We start from the raw sequence: 19,697 nt of genomic DNA, 5'->3' as shown, positions 1-19,697 counted from the left end.
CTAAGGATGTCCACTCAGCCAGACCTTGTTTCATGTGGTTCATGGGCATCATGGGTCTTCTAGAACAGGCCATGGAGTGGGTGTTAGAACCGCTGGCTTAGCATTTTCTCTCATCTACTGTAACAAGCAGAATGCAAAACAAGTGATATTATTTCATTTTATTTTTTGAGATGATGTCATGCGGTCAAGGCTCACTGTGTATCTCAAGGTGACTTTGAACTTCTGATCATCTTGCTTTCAGTTCCCAAGTGCTGGGATGACAGATGTGTATTACCACACCTGGTTTATGGTTTATTTAAGCATACACTAAAATGCTGATTAAAATGCTCACCGCGTTCCAGGACTGGGGATACGGCTCATTGGCAGTGTTGACCCAGCAAAGTGCCGGACCCTGGATTTTACCCTAACACTGCCCCAAACCAAACAAACCACGACGATAAGCAAACAAACCCGTCCACTTAGCTTTCAACTCAAAGTTGATGCCACTTAAATGTATGTGCTGTTCGTTGTGGGATCCACCCCTGTCAGGTGCACCGTCTCTAGGAGAGAGCAGGAAACTTGGTCTTTGTTGCTTGTTTAGCATGTGCCGTCATCTCCTGGCTTCCTGCAAGGCTTCTGCGGGTTAGTCCCAGTTACTTCCAAGGCCATTTATGAGCATGCTCTGTGAACCAACCCTTCCAAAGGCCTAGCAGCATGGTGAGGCAGTGCCTACAGTAGCTGCCCAACCTTAAGTCCACACCTTTGCATTGAGGCCTCCCAGAAAGTCCAGTGACTTTAACTCATTTTCCCAGAAGATTTTCTTCTGCAGGATACTCTCAGACTAGGGATAGAATTTTCTAAAGCTCTTTTGTTCTGTGCATGGGATTTTAATCTTTTCTCCTTCATGAGAATTTAGGGCATTGACATCATGAAGTCTTGAAGGGGTCAGACCTGGTCATTCCATGCACTGTCCATCTTGTCCTTGCTTTTCTCACTTGCAAATGGACTTAGTAACAGTCTCAGTCTAGGTTCTTAGCTTTGCTGGGTGCCTTTTGCTTTTGTTTGTCTTTGCCACCAGCTGTGATGGAGCCTGCTAAGACCCTTGTGAGTCCGGCAGAAGCAGAGCAGACACACACGTGTCTGGCTCGGGCTGTGGAAGACCTGTCTGGCTAGCCAGCATTGGGCTGCCTGCCTGTGCAGTTATAATCTTGTATGCTGGCAAGGCCCTGGCTTGGTTTTTCAGATGAAGTCATTGTTGCTCAAGAGACAGCTGCCTGTGGGGAGTGTGTCTGGGTGTTTGGAGAGAGCAGGAAGGCTGGGGTGGCAGAGGCCACTCCGGAGTAATATTCCTGCCTACGGTATAGACAGGAAGAACTTTCAGGTTGTGATCTGGAGCAAAGGTTAGTGTCCAGAACTAGCACTAAAGTGGAAGACAGGAGAGAGGAACAAGGGGGAAGAGGGCATAGCTACCAACACAGAGGCCTATTGAGCTCCGACAGGAGACCATTGTCAGCCTCCTGGTGCCTCTGGGAGCTCAGGGCTGGTGGGACAGAGACCCACAGTGCCCTGCACCCTGCAGCGGAACCTTCCCTCCTAATAGTGAAATCCACGGGGGCCTTGGATTTGGTGGCAAGGCATGAAGAGCAGAGCTTGCTCTGAAGTGTGTCTCTGCGGAACAGCCTATAGAATGTACATTGCCCTGGCTGCATTGGCCGTGCTGAGTGTGGCTGTCAGTGTCTTGAGCCTTCTGTGGAATGCTTGGTTCTATAAGGTTCTGTGGTGGGCTCTGGAGACTTGGGCTTTGAGGGAGGTCAGCTAGAGCAGCCTCGACTGATCAGAGAGGCTGGGAGAGCAGTTGAGCACTCCATGGGCTGGGTGGGAGGGCTCCAGGATGCTGCAGGTGATGCGGAGGGTGGAGAGGGAGTGCCCCTGACAACACATCACCCTGACATCTGTCCTGGCGGGCGGCTAGTTCCTCAGCTTCGGGAAAGATTTGAGGTCATCAGTGGGCGTTCTTTCTCCTGCCTGTGCTCTCCCAACAGTTAGCATTGCTGTCTCTTGAAAGGCCTCATGTGACCTTTGTTTAGCTTTTGGGTCATGGGAATGACAAAGCTTTTCCTAATGCCAAAACCTATGCTAATATCTGTCAGTCCGATTGGACAAGGAGGCTTCCACAACACTGTCTCACTCTATGTATGGCCCAGGCTGGCCTAGAACCCACTATGTAGTTCAGGCTAGGCTCAAATTCAAGGCTAGCGTCCTGCTTTGACCTCCCGAGGGTTGAGATTATGGTTGTGCACCACCACACCTGGCCAGGTGTTTCAGGTTGTAATGAGGACTCTGCCCGGTTAAGGGCAGCCATAGTTTGTGTCATCAGATAGTCTTTCCTTGACTGCTTATGGGGTGGCAGTGAGCATGGGCAAAGAGATCTGATGTCCCATTTTCAAGAGCCCAGCTCTCACCAGGTGTCCTACCCCCAGCATTTTAGAGATTCTCTTGTCACATCTTGTCACAGGCTGAGGCACTGTGGCCAACGTTCAACAGAGGTTTTTTTTTTTTTTTTTTTTTTTTTTTTTTTTTTTTTTTGCAAGTCTCTGCCAAGTCTACCCACTCTAGAATAAAATCAAGAGCGTAAATTTTATAAAGGGGCTGGTGAAGGGGCAAGCCTCCTTCCTCCTACAACATAGCTAGATCCTGAGAGCTGGGCACAATGGGGACAGGGACCAAGGACCTTCCTTTGTGATGGGCAGGGCGTTCGGTGCTCTGTGTCATTTCTTCCTGCCGTGATGGAGCTTACATAACTTACTCTGTGCTGGGGCTTCCTCCTGGAGATATTGACATCCCTTAATAGGGCTGAAGAGTAAATCAGATGGGATGACTCACTTCTCTCCCAGCCCAAGGTAAGCTGCGAGCGAGTCCACATCACCACTGTTATTTTAAGGCATTCCTGCCTGCTAAGTAGTAGGGCCACTTCCCTCTTGAATCCCCTTTGGTTTCCATCTTTTTCTTGGGGATTAGTGCATCTCCCCGTCAAAGTTGCTCTTGCCTCATCCTGAGTTCATCCTCTCTGCCCTGTCCCTTCCTCTGTTGCACGGCCCCCAGGTTAATGACTGTCCTTCCCTCCACTTAGCTACCCAGCCTAGGAATCTGGGTGTCACTCTACTTCATGCCTTGTGTGTCCCTGCATCCTGCTGAGTGGGTTCCCCTCCTTTCTGCTCCCAGAGCTTCTTGTCTTTCCTCTCTCCCTTATCCTCACTGGCTTCTGTCCACTCCCAACATGGGCTCTCGCACTGTTTCTCCATGACCAGTTCCAAGCACGGAGGTACAGATGTGACCTCACCTAGTCTCCTAATTCCTGGACTGCCTAGCTCCTGCCCACCTCTCTGCTCCATCAGCTTCATCTAGACTCCTAACATCTTCCCCCAAAGTGACCATCAGTCCTTCTGACACTCGACACAGAGAGAATGGCTTGACTTTAGGAGTTCAAGGTCAGCCTGGGCCGCACAAAGAGATCCCCATCTTAAAAGGAATGAAAGCTGGGCGGTGGTAATCCCAGCACTTGGGAGACAGAGGTCTACAAAGTGAGTTCCAGGACAGCTAGGGCTGTTACACAGAGAAACCCTGACATGAGAAAAAAAAAAGTGGTATGAATGAAGAAGAAATAACACGCTTCTATGGTGCTCTCTGGAAATGTAGGCTATAAATCTAATTAAGCCTTTAATCTCACCGTTTGAGAGGCAGAGGCAGATGGATCTCTGTGAATTTGAATACAGCCTGTTCTACATAGCGAATCCCAGCCTAACTAACACTGTCTCAAAACAAAACAAGCAAGCCCTCAAGAGGTGAGAGGCCTGACCACTCTCAGGAACGCAGACTCAGTTCCTCTCTTGTGTGGGACCCGGGACTTAAGCCAGTGTCCTGTTTTCCTTTGAGATAATCTAAAAAAAATGACAAAAGCACCTTTAAGAGAGAAAAGGTTTGTTTTGCTGACAATTAAAGGTCACAGTGCATCCCTGAAGGAAAGTCAAGGCTGGCACTTGGAGCGGCTCGGCATATCCATAGTCAAGAGCAGAGAGAAAGCAATGCATGTATGCTTCTTATGCTCAATTCCCTTTCCACACCTACCCTGTCTGGGACCCCGGCTAAGGGAATGGTGCCTCCCACAGTGGGCTGGGTCTTCCCACATCAACTGCTTAACCAAGGTGATCTAGAAACACACCCACAGGCCAGCCTGATCCAGACAGTCCATCCCTGAGTCTCTTCCAAGGTGACTCCAGATCGTGTTAAAAATTAAAACTAAGTATCACAGCTGAGTGTGGTGGCGCATACCTTTAATCCTACCACTGGAAAGCAGAGATAGACAAATCTCTGAGACCAGCCTGGTTTACATAGTGAGTTCCAGGACAGCCAGAGACATACAGTGAGACCCTGTCTCAAACAACAACCATATAAAAACAAAACAAAACAACACCCTAAATGTCCTAATCAGCCAGGCTCTTTGGACTAAGATGTGTCAGTGCAAATGAACCACCTTCAATTCCTCCCACTCTTCTGCTCACAGCTGGCTGGGCTAGGCAGGAACACCCGTCTTTGCTGTGGAATTTGTTTGGTTTTGATGAAAACACTGGTGTATTCTGCTCACTCTAGACTTCAATGGGCACACACCAAACGATGTCCATGGCTCCAGGTGGGAAAGCCGTGACAAGCAGGTTCCATGGTGTGGCTGAGCTGTGCCATGTCCTCCCTAAAGTGGACGATGTGGGTTAACATCACCTGGCTCTTGTTGGGGACTCAAGAAGTAGGGGGCACCTGTGACAGGTCATGGCTCAGTGGTTGGGAGCCTGGTTTGATGCTTTCTGCTGTGCCTTTTGGATGCCTTGAAACAGACTGGTGAACTAGCTGGGGAGGGTAGGCCAAGCACCTGTTGAAGGTGACGAAGTTACCAATGGCCACAGAATGTCACCTTCTTGGTTTCAACCTCCAGGAAGGGCAGGCTTCGTAGTAAACTCTAGGTGGAAGCTGCCGAAGGAGAGCTTGGTGCTTGGCTTTGAAGTGTACAATGGCAAGTGTACAATGAGGCCTCCTGCTGGCTCTGAACTGCTCCTGCATGGAGCATATACACTCCGGAGCCCATGCCTACTCTTCAACTGTTCCCTGACTGCTTCTTTGGTGTGAGCACCAAGCTCAGTTTGTCTCCCTTGGCTTGGTTCTGGATTCAAGCTCGCCTTTGCTCTTCCAGTTGACTTGACATCCTTTGTGACACACTTCGAGTGGGACATGGCCAAATATCCTGCCAAGCAGCCACTGATGAACGTGGTGGACACACTGGCCAAGGTGAGGAGAGTCTGCTTGGAAACCTCTGACCGTCTGAAGGACATACATGGGGCTGGGACGCCGACAAGGTAGAAGGCCAAAGGCTGGGATGTTAGCTCTGTGAGTGACCCAGGGAAGGTCCCTCTTACCATGTCCTGGGTAAGGTTAGAACTCAGGAGAGACTTATGTGCACTTGTTTCCTGTCTCTGCCACCCAGAGAACTGGCTGTAATCTCACAGGAGAGTCCCCCTGAATGGGCCTGAGGCACCTGTGTTCTGACCCCAGGCCCCAATTCATTTCACTCCCCTACTGTGACTCAAAACCTGTGATGGAATGGCTTAGTCTTACCTCCCTCACCATGCACTTGGGCACCCAATGCCCTTTGGATGATTGATGGTTGATTGATTGACTTTGTGGTACTGAATGTGGAACCCAGAGCCTTTCAGATACTAAGTATTCTACCACAGAGCACTTTTAATTTTTATTTTGAGGTAGGGTCTCACTAAGTTGCCCAGACTGGCCTTGAGCCAATTCTGTAACTCAAGCTGGACTTAAACTTTTCATCTTTCTGCCTCAGCCTCCTTAGTAGCTGAAATTACAGGGCTTGGGCACCAGGCCCAGATCTCTTGGTAAATGGTTGGTAAAACATCATTGTTTAGAAGACAGTGTGGTGTAGAAGCTCCACCCCTTGGTCATATTGTGCCAGCTCATCCCCTAAGTGTCTTGTGACAACAAATCAGTACCATGACAGGGTACCATCTACTGAGCCATGTTCTTCGGCTCACACTGGGTACATGCCCCATAGCACAGGGATCTGCAGGGACCATGTGGGCATCCCATAGCCAAGGTGACTTCTATGTGCCTTCACCATGGGTGAGATTTGACTGTCCTGCCCTATTGCTGGTGCATACAGAACCCTTTATATGTCATGGCTGGTCCAGTGGCTGGGGAGATCCCAGCTCTATGCTCAACAAAGCCGCCCTGTTCTCTTAAGTGGCTGAGCTTCCCTGAGGGCGGTAGGCAGGTCAGGACAGGAAGGGTGGCTTTGAGACCTTTTCTCCTTCAGGTTTCTTGGGAATCTGGGTGTGGCTCCCTGGGCTTACATCCCCTCCCAAGAGGTTCTCACAGGTGCTTCTAGCAGGAGGCAGCCCAGGGTACTGTGCCAGGTATGGCTTTCTGGAGAGCATCACCGCATCCACCACTGAGCCGAAGAACACAGAGTTTTGTGGGGTTGGGCATGCCACCTCAGGATTCTGTGTCCCAGGGACACTGGGCTTGCCCTGGGGAAGTTGGAGAGCAGTAGAGTCAGAACTGGCTCCCTGCTAGTCCAGGGTATCCAAATGCACAACTGTTAAAGCAACAGACTGAGGGGTGGTGGGTAAGATCAAATCCCACAAGGTGTGCAGTGTTCAGGCTCCACGCTCCGTCACAGGGCTGTAGGCTAGCAGGACAGGGGTTGGGGGAGACTGGATCTTCAGCCTGTGCTGCTCCAGGAACTTGTATATGAGCCCCAGCCTCTCCTTGTTCTTCTGAGGTGGCTTAGGGCTTTGTGCAGTTTGTGTAGCACATGTCCTATGGTCACATGATGTAGCTGCACCCCGACTGGTATGTGCGGTGTGGTCCATGTGCACAGCATAGCTGTGCAGCCTAGTTATGCGGTAGGATGTCATCAGTGACGGAACCCCTCAAGGCACATGGATCTCTGTGGAGCCTTTTTCTAACGTCCTGGGAGCGTGCTCCTCTTTGGATGTCTATTCTGAGTATTTAAACTCAAAACTTCCACAGTACACCGGGTTTCAGTTCATGATTCTCAACAGCTCCCCCACCAGAAGTGCGCATGGCTCTACAGCATGGACGCACACTGTCGGGCATACACACGCTCATCATATCTCACTGCCAAACTGGAGGCAAAGGGGTGGCCAGATGGCTTGTGTTTTGGGGTACCCGCCACTGCCTTCCAGCTGACATGCACCCAAGCATGCTCAAATACACAGCCACCTGTTTGTCATTATGGCTGCAGGGCGCTGCTCACTGTCCTGCTGTGTCTTTGCAGGGCCAGGTCTGCCGTGAGCCCTTGGAGGACAGAACTGTCTTTAAATTACCACAGAGTCAGCCACTGGGAGGGACTCACTGTGGCTCTGAATCACTCGCCACCTTCTGGCCTCAGAGAGTTTATTTACCACCATCCTCTTGAACTGTTCTTCACTGGGGTCAGCTGTCCTTGGGGCCTCTCTAAAGATGGCGTTCCTCCCATGTCGAGTAGATGGGGAGCCTGAGGCAGGGAGCAGAGGCGCTCAGTCACTGGGCACTGCAGGTTGGGAGGAGCTGCAGTCAAGTCTGGAGAGGTGGATGATTGGGAGGATGAGCAGGGAAGACAGGATAGGTACCTAGCAGAGGTACCCAGGGCCGGGAAGTTCGGCATCACTTGCTGGGAAGGAGCACAAGCTAGTGTGTGACACTGGGCAAGCTGTGGCACCTCAGTCGCTGTAAAGTTGTCTCCACTCACTTCCCCATGTGGGGACTGACTGTGAGGGCCAGGTGCTGGGGGCTGGGAGAGTAAGGAGGGAGATGACCAACCACCCTGATGAGTAGGCAGGTTGCTGTTTTTCTTTTGTTTCCTTGTTTCTTTCTTTATCCTGAGACAGGGTTTCAGGCTAAGCTGCAAACTGGCTGTGGAGCTGAGGATGATCTTGATCTGATCTTCCTGCCTCTGCCTCCCAAGTGCTGGAATTACAGAAGTGAGCCCCAGTGGCTGGCTTGGTCACTGTTGTTAAGTGTCCCATGGATGCTTGGCCAGATTTTGAAGAGTTTTACTAACTCCTCAAGGTCACCAGGAGCGTCTCTTCCCCCCTCCCTCCCAGCAACTGGCACAAATTGAGACAGACCTGAAGTCCCGCACAGCCGCGTACAGTGTTCTGAAGACCAACCTGGAGAACTTGGAGAAGAAATCCACGTGCGTACCACACCCACTGCATTCTCTCTGTGTGCATCCGGTGGGGGGTCGGGATAGCCTTCACTCTTACCTTCCTCGCGGCTGTGGCCCTTGAACAGGTGCACAGTTGGAGCTGTGTGCTAGGAACCTGAGGCAGATTGAGAGGACAGAACCAGGCAGGGTGGCCACTCTTGTTGTGAACACAGAGGAACACGGTATTGCTTCCTGCTTGTTCCTCCTTTCCCCCTGTCCCCACTCCTTACCCAGTAGGAGGCTCTGGGGAGCCTGCTCAGGATTTTCGCTGCATCTCATCTTCAAGGAGGGCAGGCAGGATGGGATGTCAGAGCCCAGACCTCTTCAAGAGGCAGACAGGATCATGGGCAGCAGTCTAGGGCAGACCAGGATGGCTCACGGGCAGCAGTCAGGATTGAGAGTTGCAGGGCTTCAGGTGCCCTGGCTGTTTGCTGGAGAATGGGTTGTTCAGGCCCCCGACAGACCAGGCTCCATAGTGATGTAATCACTAGAAGAGCAAGCTTGGGACCATCATAGCAGGGATAGGGATGGCAGTGAGCACCCTGGGAGGAACAGGCAATAAGGAGCCAGGCAAGCTCCCAAGTGAGAGGGGAAGGTGGGTAGGGCCGGGCAAGCATGAAGTGGTCCCCAGCATTCACCTTTACACCCTGAGTCTGAGTCTAAAAAAGCAGAGTGGCCCAGGAGCTCAGAGTCAGCTGCCCTACCTCTGTTTGGTATCTCTTATTTAAGCTTCCCTCTTAATCCTTCCCTAGGCTAGTTTTTCCATTCATAAAAGAGAACAGAGATTGACCATTCCTGATCTGAAAATCCAAAATGAAAAACGATCCAAAACCAGAAAAGTTTTAAGCATCAACATAATTCCTAAATGGAAAGTCCTGTACCTGACCTTTTCGTGACTCTGGCCACGATACAAACACTAAAATTGCCATGTAAGCTTCTCTGCCAGCTATTGTATGAGTCCTGTATAAAGCCAATGGGTTTCTGCTTTGACTTGTGTCCTACCTCCAAGAAAGCTCATTATTCCAATAAAACATTCAAATGAACAAAATCACCCGAAATCCAAACAGAGAAGGAATGCAGAAGCTGCTATCCATCAGTGGGGGTGGAGACCACAGATGCACTGAGCTTAGAAAGTCAGTTCCAGTTGTCTGATTCCATCTCTGGGTACCTGAACCTGAGCAGTGGTGGATGCCAGTCAGGCGGGCACTGTTTTACCTTGAGTTCAGGGTAGCTTAGTCTCTTTTGAGCTTAGGGTCCAGACCATGGTGGGCCACCCACTCACTTCACCACCAAGTCATAGACAGTTTGATGACTGGCAGGATGGATCCATGGGCAATCTGAGTTCAGTCCCTGGGTCTCGCCTGGCAGAAGGAGAGAACTGACTTCTGCAAGTTGTTTGCTGACCTCCACCAATGTGCCATAGCACATGGATTCCTGCACACACACACACACACACACACACACACACACACACACACTCACACAACAAAGTAAATAAATAAAAAGTGCAGTTAGAGAATTGGAACTTTAGCAGGAGACTGGTCCAACCACTTCTCCCCTACGGTCCCTGATTCCTCCTCCTTCACCAGTCAGATGCTGACTCTGCCTTCCATTTGTTCTCTCGATGCACATGTCCTCAGGCCCTGTGGACCTAGAGTGAAAAGTTATAGCCACTCATTCAGCAAACCTGTGGGTTTGCTATGTATGTGGGTTACCTATGTCTCCTAGCAGGGTAACATGCTGGCTGTGGTGACAGGATGGCCGGGAGGTGATCCACCACTTTGTCTGCACACATAGTTGTGTGCGGGAGCAGACACCCTTGGAAGCTGGGGTTTCTCTCTTGCCTTTGAGGCTTTGCCCTCGGCTCTGTGCTTGGGAGGTTGGAAACCTTGGGCTCACATTGCAGCCTGTGTGCTCTGGGGGCTGTCTGGTTAGGACTCTGCAGTGTGGTAGCTGCGTCTGTCCATGCAACAGCTTGGTGATAACACCACGCTCCTCATCTGAGCCAGGGCTGGTGGTGTAGACACAGCTGATATTTCAGGTGAGTGTCCCCAGCTGCTGGACCGAACAGCTTGTAAAGTGACACAGAGCTATCTCTATCTGGGCCTATCTGCCCCATGCAACTTGGAGACCTTGCTGTTTTGATACTTGAATAACTTTAGCCGCCTGCCACCCGAGGTCCCCTCCCAGCGCCTGGGTTGGCTTTTGAGGGCAGTGCAGGTCACTGAGGTGTTAGATTCAGCAGCCCCTTGAGTGGCAGGTGATAGCTGCAGAGGCTCTGCCAGTTTCCCTCTCCCCAGAGGGAAGAGGAGGTAGCTCACTTACCATTTGGCTGTACCTGGCCCTGGCAGACAGCTCAGAGACTCCCCTGGGCCTGCTCTATTTCCTGCTATTTGTCTGGACTCTTGAGGCATGTGGGATCAGTGAGCCTCTCTTTGCTGGACTTACCTATTGTCCCTCTGCCCTCCAGGGGAAACCTCTTCACTCGGACATTGAGCGACATTGTCAGCAAAGAAGACTTTGTACTTGATTCGGAATATCTCACAACCCTTCTGGTCATCGTTCCCAAGTATGTGGGCAGGAAGATAGTGGGTGTGTGCTGCTCAGGGGAAAATGAGGTGGGCCCCTTGTGCCCTGCTGGGTCAGGTCAGCAGACATTGCTGCTCAGGGCCCATGGGGGGGTCACTATCTCCACAGGCACAGAGCCAGGTGGATGGTAGCAGTGACAGAGCCTTAACTGGGGATCTGTGCTGTGCCCACAAGGAGCCTAAGAGCTCTACTCTTCCCTTTGTCCTGGCGCTAGAAAGACCATTCCTCTGGCCCCAGGTCACCTGGGCCAGGATCAGATCATTATTAGTAAGCTTCAAATATACCCATTCCTGAGCTCTCTACATGGGGACCTTCTGGGAAGACCTGGAGCCCTTGTAATCAGACTGGGCTCAGCACAGCCCAGGGCAAGAGCGGGAGCTTTGGGGATGTTAGAGGCACTCCCTGGTTATACCTCTCGACTTTCCATCGTCAGGAGAAGGTGCAAACAGTTTCCTGAGACAATAGAAGCCCTTCCTTCCCAAAGTACTAAACAGGTCTGTGTCCTCACAGGTCAAGCTATGCACAGTGGCAGAAGACGTATGAGTCCCTGTCCGACATGGTGGTCCCTCGGTCAACCAAGTAAGTGAGACCTCAGCTTAGTCTACATCCCCAGAGGGGACATGTATGGATGGACTTGGAGCACCAGACATGTGCCAAGGGTGGGGCACCTCACAGCACCATGCCTGTGCAGTAAGTCCCTGTGGCCTGGAATTCCTGCTTGCCATTGTCCTTCAGAGCTCCAGTTCCCTGTCCCTCCTCTGGTAAGGCTGTTCTGGCTGCTTCCAGCAGAGTTTCTGGGTTCTCTGCCTGCCTACTCTGTATTCTCTACTAAACATCCATTCGGCAAATGCCTGAACAGAGTGACGGCATAGGGCTGGCCTCAGAGTCTGGGCAAGGAGGGCATTCTCACTGTGTGGCCAGTTGGTGTCAGAACAGGAACAAGTGAGCACTGCAAAAATGATGGGTAGGCCCGGGATGACTCTGTGTCTGCCGTGGAAAACCAGCAATGAACTACACACATCAGAGCTCACTCGGAGAATGAACAGACATCAGCTGTTGGCAGGTGTCTTAGTCACACTTCCATTGCTGTGAGGAGACACCATGACCAAGCAACTCTTAGAAAAGAAAGCATTTAATTAGGGGCTTGCTCGCTGTTTCACAGGCTTAGTCCATTTCATCATGGCAGGGTTCGTGCTGGAGCAGTAGTTCAGAGCTGTATCCTCAGAGACAGAGAGACAGAGACAAACAGAGAGAGAGAGAGAGAGAACACCTAGGCCTGATGTGAGCTTTTGAAACCCTCAAAACCCACTCCCAGAGACACACTTCCTTCAACAAGGCCACCCCTCCTAATTCTTCTCAAATAGTGCCACTTCCTGGTGACTAAGCATTCAAAAAATATGAGCCTATGGTAGCCATTCTTATTACCACAGCAGGTATACAGAGGACCATGCCATTTATCTTGAATAAAAAAAAAAAAAAAAACAAAGAACAAAAAAAAAAACATGTGACAGGAAGGTCTTGGTGCCCGGGCCACAATACAGTTTGCGGCAGAGTCACAGGGGCCATGGAAATGAGGAAAACCACCCGCAGGGTCAGAGTGATAAGGAGTTACGTGTCTAGTTCAGTGAGGCAGGGCCTAAGGAACTCTTGACTACGTGGGACCTGTTTGTGATCCTAAGTGATACATCTTATATATGCCATAAAGGAAACTTTAGAATGAGCCACAAGTAACGTGAGCCGCCCACCTCACTCCAGCCCACCCAACCTCATCACACCTACCCCATCTCATTTCATCCAAGCCCACTCCACCCCATCCAATCCTACCCTACCTACTCCATCTATCTCCTTCCGTCCCATCCCACCTCCCTCACCCCTACCCATCCATCCTGTTCTATTCCCACTCCACCCCATCCAGTCTCACTTCCATCCCAGCCCTTCCCACCCCATCCCATTATACCCACTGTCCCATCACACCCACCCCATCCTCATATGCTTCATCCCATCCCATTCTAGCCCCCTTCCTATCTCGACCCATTCATTCTTGAGGTCTTGGCATCGAGGAACATACCACCAGCTCCCAGGAGACAGCCACGGGGAGCTAAAATGAGGTATAGGTTAGTCACAGTCTAAGGACTAAGGAGGAGCTTGAAGAGGAGATCCATCTTACAGGTAGCACCAGACAGGAGCTGCCTGGAAGGCAGACTTCTTTTGTTCTTAAAGATTGCCTCTGGGGTCCTTTTAGGAGGGCCAGTGTCTCAGTTAGGGTTCTGTTGCTGTGAAGAGACACCATGATCACTCAACTCTGATAAAGGACAGAATTTAAATGGGGCTGGATTATAGTTCAGAGGTGTAGTCCATTGTCGCCATGGCAGGAAACATGGTGGCATGCAGGCAAACATGGTGGCATGGAGGCAGACATGGTGCTGGAGAGATAGTGAGAATCCTGATCCACAGGCAGCAGGAGACCGCCACACTAGGTCTAGCATATGAGACCTCAAAGCCCGCCTCCACAGAGACACACCTCCTCCAACAAGGCCACACCTCCTAATAGTGCCACTCTCTATGGACCAAGCATTCAAACACATGAGTCTGTGGGGCCCATTCCTTTTCAAACCACTGCATTCAGTTTGGCAGGATGTTGGGCACCAGAGCAGAGACCTCAGGCCCTCCATGATTCAGGGAGCTTGAGAGCCTGCACCAACAATCCTGGAAAGGTTTGGGGCTTAGGGGCAGTTCCTGTGGGTGTGGGCTCTGAGACACCGGAGAGGTTATCTTCCAACCAGGCATGCCTAGAGCCCCAAGACTTCTAGCGTAGACCACTATCTCCATGTTGCTGGGATAGTGACTCCAGCAGCCTGTGCTACATGTTGGCAATGACATGCCCAGTTAGGGCTTCATGTTATTGAAAGTGGAATGGCCCTTGTGGAGTGACTTCTGCACTGACTTCACCGGAACCTGCATAGCCAGCAGCGGTGTTGGGCCGGCCCTGTGGGGGACTGGATCGCTCAGCCATTTGAGGAGCATAAGGCAAAGCAGATGCCACACTCCCTGTCATTCCCAACAAGAGGCTCTGCTGAGCTCCCAAGGCTGAGCCTGGAGGGGTGGGTGGTGGGGGAGGACCTAGGAAGCTGTCAGACTCAGGCCACCTTTGGTTCCCAGCCCCTGGTGACTGCCAACAACACAAGCATAGGCCACCAGACTCAGGGTACCTGACTCTGTCAGTGGGAATGACCTCCTGAGGTGAAAGAAGAATTTCTCCTAACTTAGCTTCAGCTCAGAGCCTGGAGTAGCCCTAGGTTATCCAGCCAACAAATGCTTCTCCCTTTAGACTGATCGCCGAGGACAATGAGGCTGGCCTCTTCACAGTGACTCTCTTCCGCAAAGTGACTGAAGACTTCAAAGTTAAAGCCAAAGAAAACAAGTAAGGATGCGGGCCACCGGCTGCTCGGGTTTGGTGTGAGTCCCTGGGGAGAGTCTGCCTTGACCGTGTTCTCAGTGACAGCTATAGCTGCTTTTTTGAAGGTTCATTGTCCGGGAATTTTACTATGATGAAAACGAAATTAAAAGAGAAAGGGAAGAGATGACCAGGCTGCTGTCTGATAAGAAACAACAGTATGTGAGTACCAAGGTGTGGGAGGGGCTCTCTAGACATTCCGGGGGGCCAGAGTTCACTCCTCAGTCTCACTGTCCCCATCTCCTGGGCTCGTGCTGTCGAGACACATGTGAGTTCAGATGTCTTATGTACTGAGCTCCACCCCCTGACGCAGCTCGTAGCCACCTGGATCACTGCCCTCTGGCAGGGCTTGTCTGCTGCACAGAAGTTGAGATGCTGAAGTGAGCCGTGGCCAGGGGGATCACCCTGGGCTTTGCCACAGGTCAGCCAGAGCAGGGGCACCAGGATGAAGCATCTGTGCCCAGAGTGGATAGTGTCACCACCTCAAAGATTGAACAGCCACCTGTTTCCTATCGTCTGTGACTGTAGATTTCAGGGCGTCACCAGCACCTGTGTTTACCTCTCCAGTGCTCTTAGCAGAGTGGGTGCTTCTCTGAGATTCTGGCCACACTTAGGAGCTTTGTGGAGAGGTCAGCGTCCATCCCTGGAGCAAAGCTGAGAGCGCGGTGTTGAACCGGGAACATCACCTCTGGGCTTTGCCAGTGTGTTCCAGACTCTGGAGGCCTGGAACAGAGGCCCCGGCTCTGCCCTGCCTCCTCGAGGCACTGGTCCCTTCTCCCCCAGCCGCAGAGCACCTTCTAGTGTCACTTCAGTGACAAGTGGGACCCGTAGAGTGTCATTGAGTCCTCAGGGGGAAGCCTATGTACTCAGAGCTGTAAGCATATGCCTGGGAGAACAGGGCCGCTGGCCTGGTACAGCGCTCCGCACGTGCACCAGCGTCTGCACCAGGCCTCCTCCCGCACTAGGCAGAGCCTGCGCACACCCGATCTGATCTTGCTGAGTGAGTGGCTCTGCTCACCCACACTTTTAGGAGTAAGCACAAGCCACCGAGATCCCCAAAGTAGTTCTTGGAGCCTTACCTGCCTGCTGTTTCCTTTTCAGAAGGGAAGCCCGACTGGTGATGGTTCATGGCGTTGGATTTTCTGTGTTGTTTTTGAGAGAGGGTCTCATGTATCCCAGGCTGGCCTCTAGTTTGATATGTAATTGAGGCTGGCACCTACAGAGTGCTGAGATTATAGGTGCATGGTCCGACAGCCCCATGGTGGAGAGGTGTGGGGTTTTATTTTTTTTTGTTTTTGTTTTTTAAGACAGGGTTTCTCTGACACTAGTTCTATAGACTAGACTGGCCTTGAACTCACAAAGATCCACCTGCCTCTGCCTCCCAAGTGCTGGGATTAAAAGTATGCACCACCACCGCCCAGCCCATATTGAAGAGTTTTAACCCTCTTTCCTTGAGCCTAGACACATGAACACGCACACACTTGCACACACACACATGCCATGTGTATGCACTGAGCCAGTACCCACACTGCCCAGATGCAAAATCAATTGGATTCTAGCCAGGGCTCCTGAAGATGAAAGGCCTGGCTAGAGGCCTGGGCCCTGAGTCCCTGAAGGTGCTCTAAGCTCCTTAGAGCAATAGCAAAGACATGACACATTCTGGCAGGAGTGGCTGTCACTAACAAGATCAGACGCCCAGCTCACTGCCTGACCTCGGCTTTGGGGCCCTGTCCATCACAATGCCTAGCCTTCCCTTAGGTGGGGCTTTTCCTCCCTTACTACTCCCTGTCGTGCCCCTGGATGGATCCAGATTGTGAGGGCCCTGCCTATAGGTGAAGTAGGACATTTGGCATCCATCCTGTGTATCAGGATGACACAAGTAAGCTGCCGCCTTCTCCCTGGGGCTCAGATTCCCAGCAGCGGTGTCTTTCCATGGCATAGACTTCTGCAGCCCCAACTGCCTCAGACAACCTGCTAGAGTCTCCTTGTGTGTGGGAAACAGAGCTCCCGGGAGACACTCAGAACCCATGCTGGTGAATGGAGCCTCAGAGAGGCTCAGTGAGGACCCCTTCCACCCCAGGACCCTGGAATCTCTCTCATTTGGTATGGTTGGGAGCAGATACAGCCAAGCATCCCATATCCTTTATTTACCGAGTCACTGGAACCAAGGGACCGGGTTGCTCTGGGGACACACAGTTGAGTTACCCTGTGTTTTCTACCCATTTACAGACAGGGTGATAAAGGGTGAAACAGCCTGGCTGTATGCCTGACTAATGTCTTGTATGTGACATGCTGAAGTGTCCCATGAACACCACGGAGGATGCTGTTCCTGAGACTCAGGGCCCAGACTGATGAGCTCCCTAGGTCAGGATAGTTCAGTAATACTTCCGGGAGCAGTTTTTGTCTGCTGCTGCTGGGGTCCTGACCCAAGCAGGCACATAGGTTCGGCTCTGTCCCTAGTGTCTGAAATCACCGGCCTTAAACCTCTGCCACACCCTTCTCTCAGCCCGGACTCCAGAGCTTGCTTGCACATGCTCTCCAGGCCATGAGAATTATTTGTGTTCATCTGATGCATGCTTGCTGAAAGATTAATAAATAATTTCTGTACCTTTAGCAAACTTCCTGTGTTGCTCTTAAAAAGGGATCAACCACCTACCGGGACCACAAGGTTAAGGTAACCCCGCTAGGGAACCCCGCTAGGCCCGCTGCGGGGCAGACCGACAGAGACAGAGAGAGTGAGGGCGAGGGCGAGGTAAGCACCCCCTGGGAACTCTGGGGGTCCCTGACTCAACTCTTTCCCCAGCTGAGGAACAAATCTTTGCATTTTCTCTTGTTTCCTATGGCTTGTGAGGTCTGAAGTTAGAGGAGCCCAGAACCCTGCTGTCCTAGCCTTCATGGTCTTCCTGGAGCTGCCTCTCTAGGCAGGGAATGGCGCTTGTCAGCTGGCTGGGATGTCTGTGCTCTGGCTGATGGTGGCTGGAGCTGGTGTCTGGTGATGGGCAGGGCTCTGACTGGAGGGAGGGCGGTTCGGTTGCTCAGCATTCCTCCCTGACTGCCCTGACTGGACACTTCTGGCCTTGTCGAGCAGTTAGAAGTGTCAGAGGGGGACTGCCACCAAGGAACAACCACGTCAGGCTCGGCAGCACTAGCTATGGCCTAGATGAGGCTTGAAGAGCCCCTGTCAGGTGCAGCTGGTAGATGGGTGGGCTGGACCCTGAGGGTAGTGCCTTCCAATGAGGTGGGCTTCTTGGCTGTGCAGTGCCAGACAAGAACCTATTAGCTCATGTGTCAGTCTTGAGGTCAAGAGCTGCCTAGCTTCCCACCCCTGGTCCGAGGTGGCCTCTCGCATGTGCCGGTGGCTGCCCCAGAGCTTCCCCAGTGCCAGGCACCTGCATGCTGTGGTCCCGAGCCTCCCCAGGCTCTTCTCTGCTTCTGCTGGTTCCTGGCCCTTTCCTCTGGTTGCAAGGCGTGCTCTGTATACTGCGAGCCCTTTCTTGGCTGTTATCAGGAGAGTGTCCAGAGGCTCATGCTGTTCTCCTGTCTCTGCAGGGACCTCTGCTGCGCTGGCTCAAGGTGAACTTCAGCGAGGCCTTTATTGCCTGGATCCACATAAAGGCCCTGAGAGTGTTTGTGGAGTCTGTGCTCAGGTGTGTGGTGGGGATCCTGGGCTGGAGAGGTGAGCGGCAGGGCCTGGAGGGGAAGCTCGGAAACTCCACTCCCTGCTGTCTTTCAGCCTTTTGCTTTCTGTGACCATGTTTTGGCAATCTTCTCCATTCTGCCAAAGGAATCCCCGTTGACCATGTGTGCCCCGTTCTCCAGAGCTCGCTCTTTTCTGCCAGACTTGTTTGTGTGCTCTGCCTGCCCCACCTGTGTACCCTATACAGGGCCCCAGTGGCTCCTGGAAGACATCCCCAGACTGTCTTATTTCTTTACTCTCTAAGGGAAGATCTTCAGGTAGCTCCCCCACTAAAATAGGAAAGCTACACATGCAAACATTATTTTGTCTTATTTTCTATCATTTTAAAATTAATAGAGCCACTGTGGAAAATTTGGAATCCATACAGGCAAGCACAGGTGTGAATCCAAATCACTTGTTGGGGATGGGGTGGAGCTCAGTGGGAGAGCATCTCCCCGGCACCCTTAAAGCCCCCAGTTCAGTCCTGAGCATCACAGAATAAACCACAAGCAAACACATCCTGGTGTGTGCTCATTTAGGTTTTTATGGTTCAGTTTTGCCCCCCAGCCCAAGTATTTAATGTTCAGATAACCTATCATTCTCAGTGTATTCATGGAAAAGGAATTAAACAGCAAATGCTTTCCAAAGGGAGGCAGTGGTGAAAGAATAAATGGCACAGGACACTGGGTGTGCAGATTTGGCTCTCAGGGGACAGTGATGGAGCTTGTTCATGTTAAATTGCAGGCAGCCTCTGCTGAGAAATCTAAGTGGGCGGGCATCCTGGATGTCATCCTGAGGATGGGCAGTTGAACTCACGTCCTGGCAGAACGTTTCTCTGGACTGTCCAGGAGGCTTAGCAAGATTGGTGTCCCTGGCAGAAAAGCTAAAAGATCAGTAGGACTTAGGACGAGACGGCCCCGAGGTGTGGTGGTTCAAGCCTATGATCCTTGCACTTGGGGCAGTGGGGGAGGGGGGTGCTGAGTGAGGTACTTAGTCTCTGGTCAGTGTGGGATAGAAGAGCAAACACTGTCTCTGACAATCAACTGGGCTGTCGCTCACCAGGGGCTTGCCTGCATGTTATGAGCACCCCACTGGCCAGTATGGCACTTGTCTTGTGGGAGAGCAGGCAGCACAGGGGCTTTTCTGGCCAACAAAAACAGAGCCACCAGAGGCCTCTGCAGACAGACTGGTAAGGGCAATGCCACATTCCAGGGCTGCTTTGCCCACAGTGAGTGAGGACTGGGAAGGTTGGGGAGTCATTCCTAACATGATGATGGTAGCCACAGGTCCCAGCTGACTCATTTCCAGAGCAGACTCTAGGTAGGTGATCCTGTTGCTAGACACCCGAGGACACTCGCTTGGGGCACAGTTTGGATGCACTGGCTGGGTATGGCTCACCTTAACAGTGTTCTGGAGTAATGGACATCCCAGGCAGTGATTCTGGAGGTATGTTTGGGCAGATTTAGAATCTTTTCCATACACCCCAAAACCGAACAAGAGGCATGACTATACCTTGACAAGGCTAATGCTGTTCTCCTTTAGTGGGCACATAACAGCTGGCATATATAACATTCACGACCTGCAAAGTTCAGATCCACTGCTTGTACAACTAAGTATGCAAGGTGGCCAGGCAGGGCCATGAGCTCTGACCTTCAGAGACGGCTGGCACTGTACTGAGACTTAGTATCTTACTCCTAGTCTTTGGTCACCATTTTCTAGTT

General features: G+C 51.7%; 1 protein-coding gene across 5 annotated transcripts in view; it reads left to right on the top strand.

Moving 5' to 3' along the window:
* The window catches only part of Atp6v1c2 (ATPase H+ transporting V1 subunit C2), a 38,593-nt gene that overhangs the window by 17,682 nt on the left and 1,214 nt on the right, over positions 1-19,697 (top strand). For 3 of the 5 annotated variants that reach the window (XM_057766152.1, XM_057766142.1, XM_057766175.1), the window contains 8 exons: positions 5,219-5,313; positions 8,154-8,245; positions 10,728-10,826; positions 11,357-11,425; positions 14,175-14,267; positions 14,369-14,462; positions 16,915-17,052; positions 17,850-17,947. In XM_057766152.1, the coding sequence (XP_057622135.1) occupies positions 5,219-5,313; positions 8,154-8,245; positions 10,728-10,826; positions 11,357-11,425; positions 14,175-14,267; positions 14,369-14,462; positions 16,915-17,052; positions 17,850-17,947 (778 nt within the window). The remainder of the gene's footprint in view (positions 1-5,218; positions 5,314-8,153; positions 8,246-10,727; positions 10,827-11,356; positions 11,426-14,174; positions 14,268-14,368; positions 14,463-16,914; positions 17,053-17,849; positions 17,948-19,697) is intronic. The other 2 variants (XM_057766160.1, XM_057766167.1) reach the window with 2 other exon arrangements.

Source organism: Chionomys nivalis, chromosome 1 (assembly GCF_950005125.1).
Source record: "Chionomys nivalis chromosome 1, mChiNiv1.1, whole genome shotgun sequence".
NCBI classification, from domain to species: domain Eukaryota; kingdom Metazoa; phylum Chordata; class Mammalia; order Rodentia; family Cricetidae; genus Chionomys; species Chionomys nivalis.
Note: the sequence above shows the minus strand (reverse complement) of the source record. Positions and strands in the feature narration are given on the sequence as shown.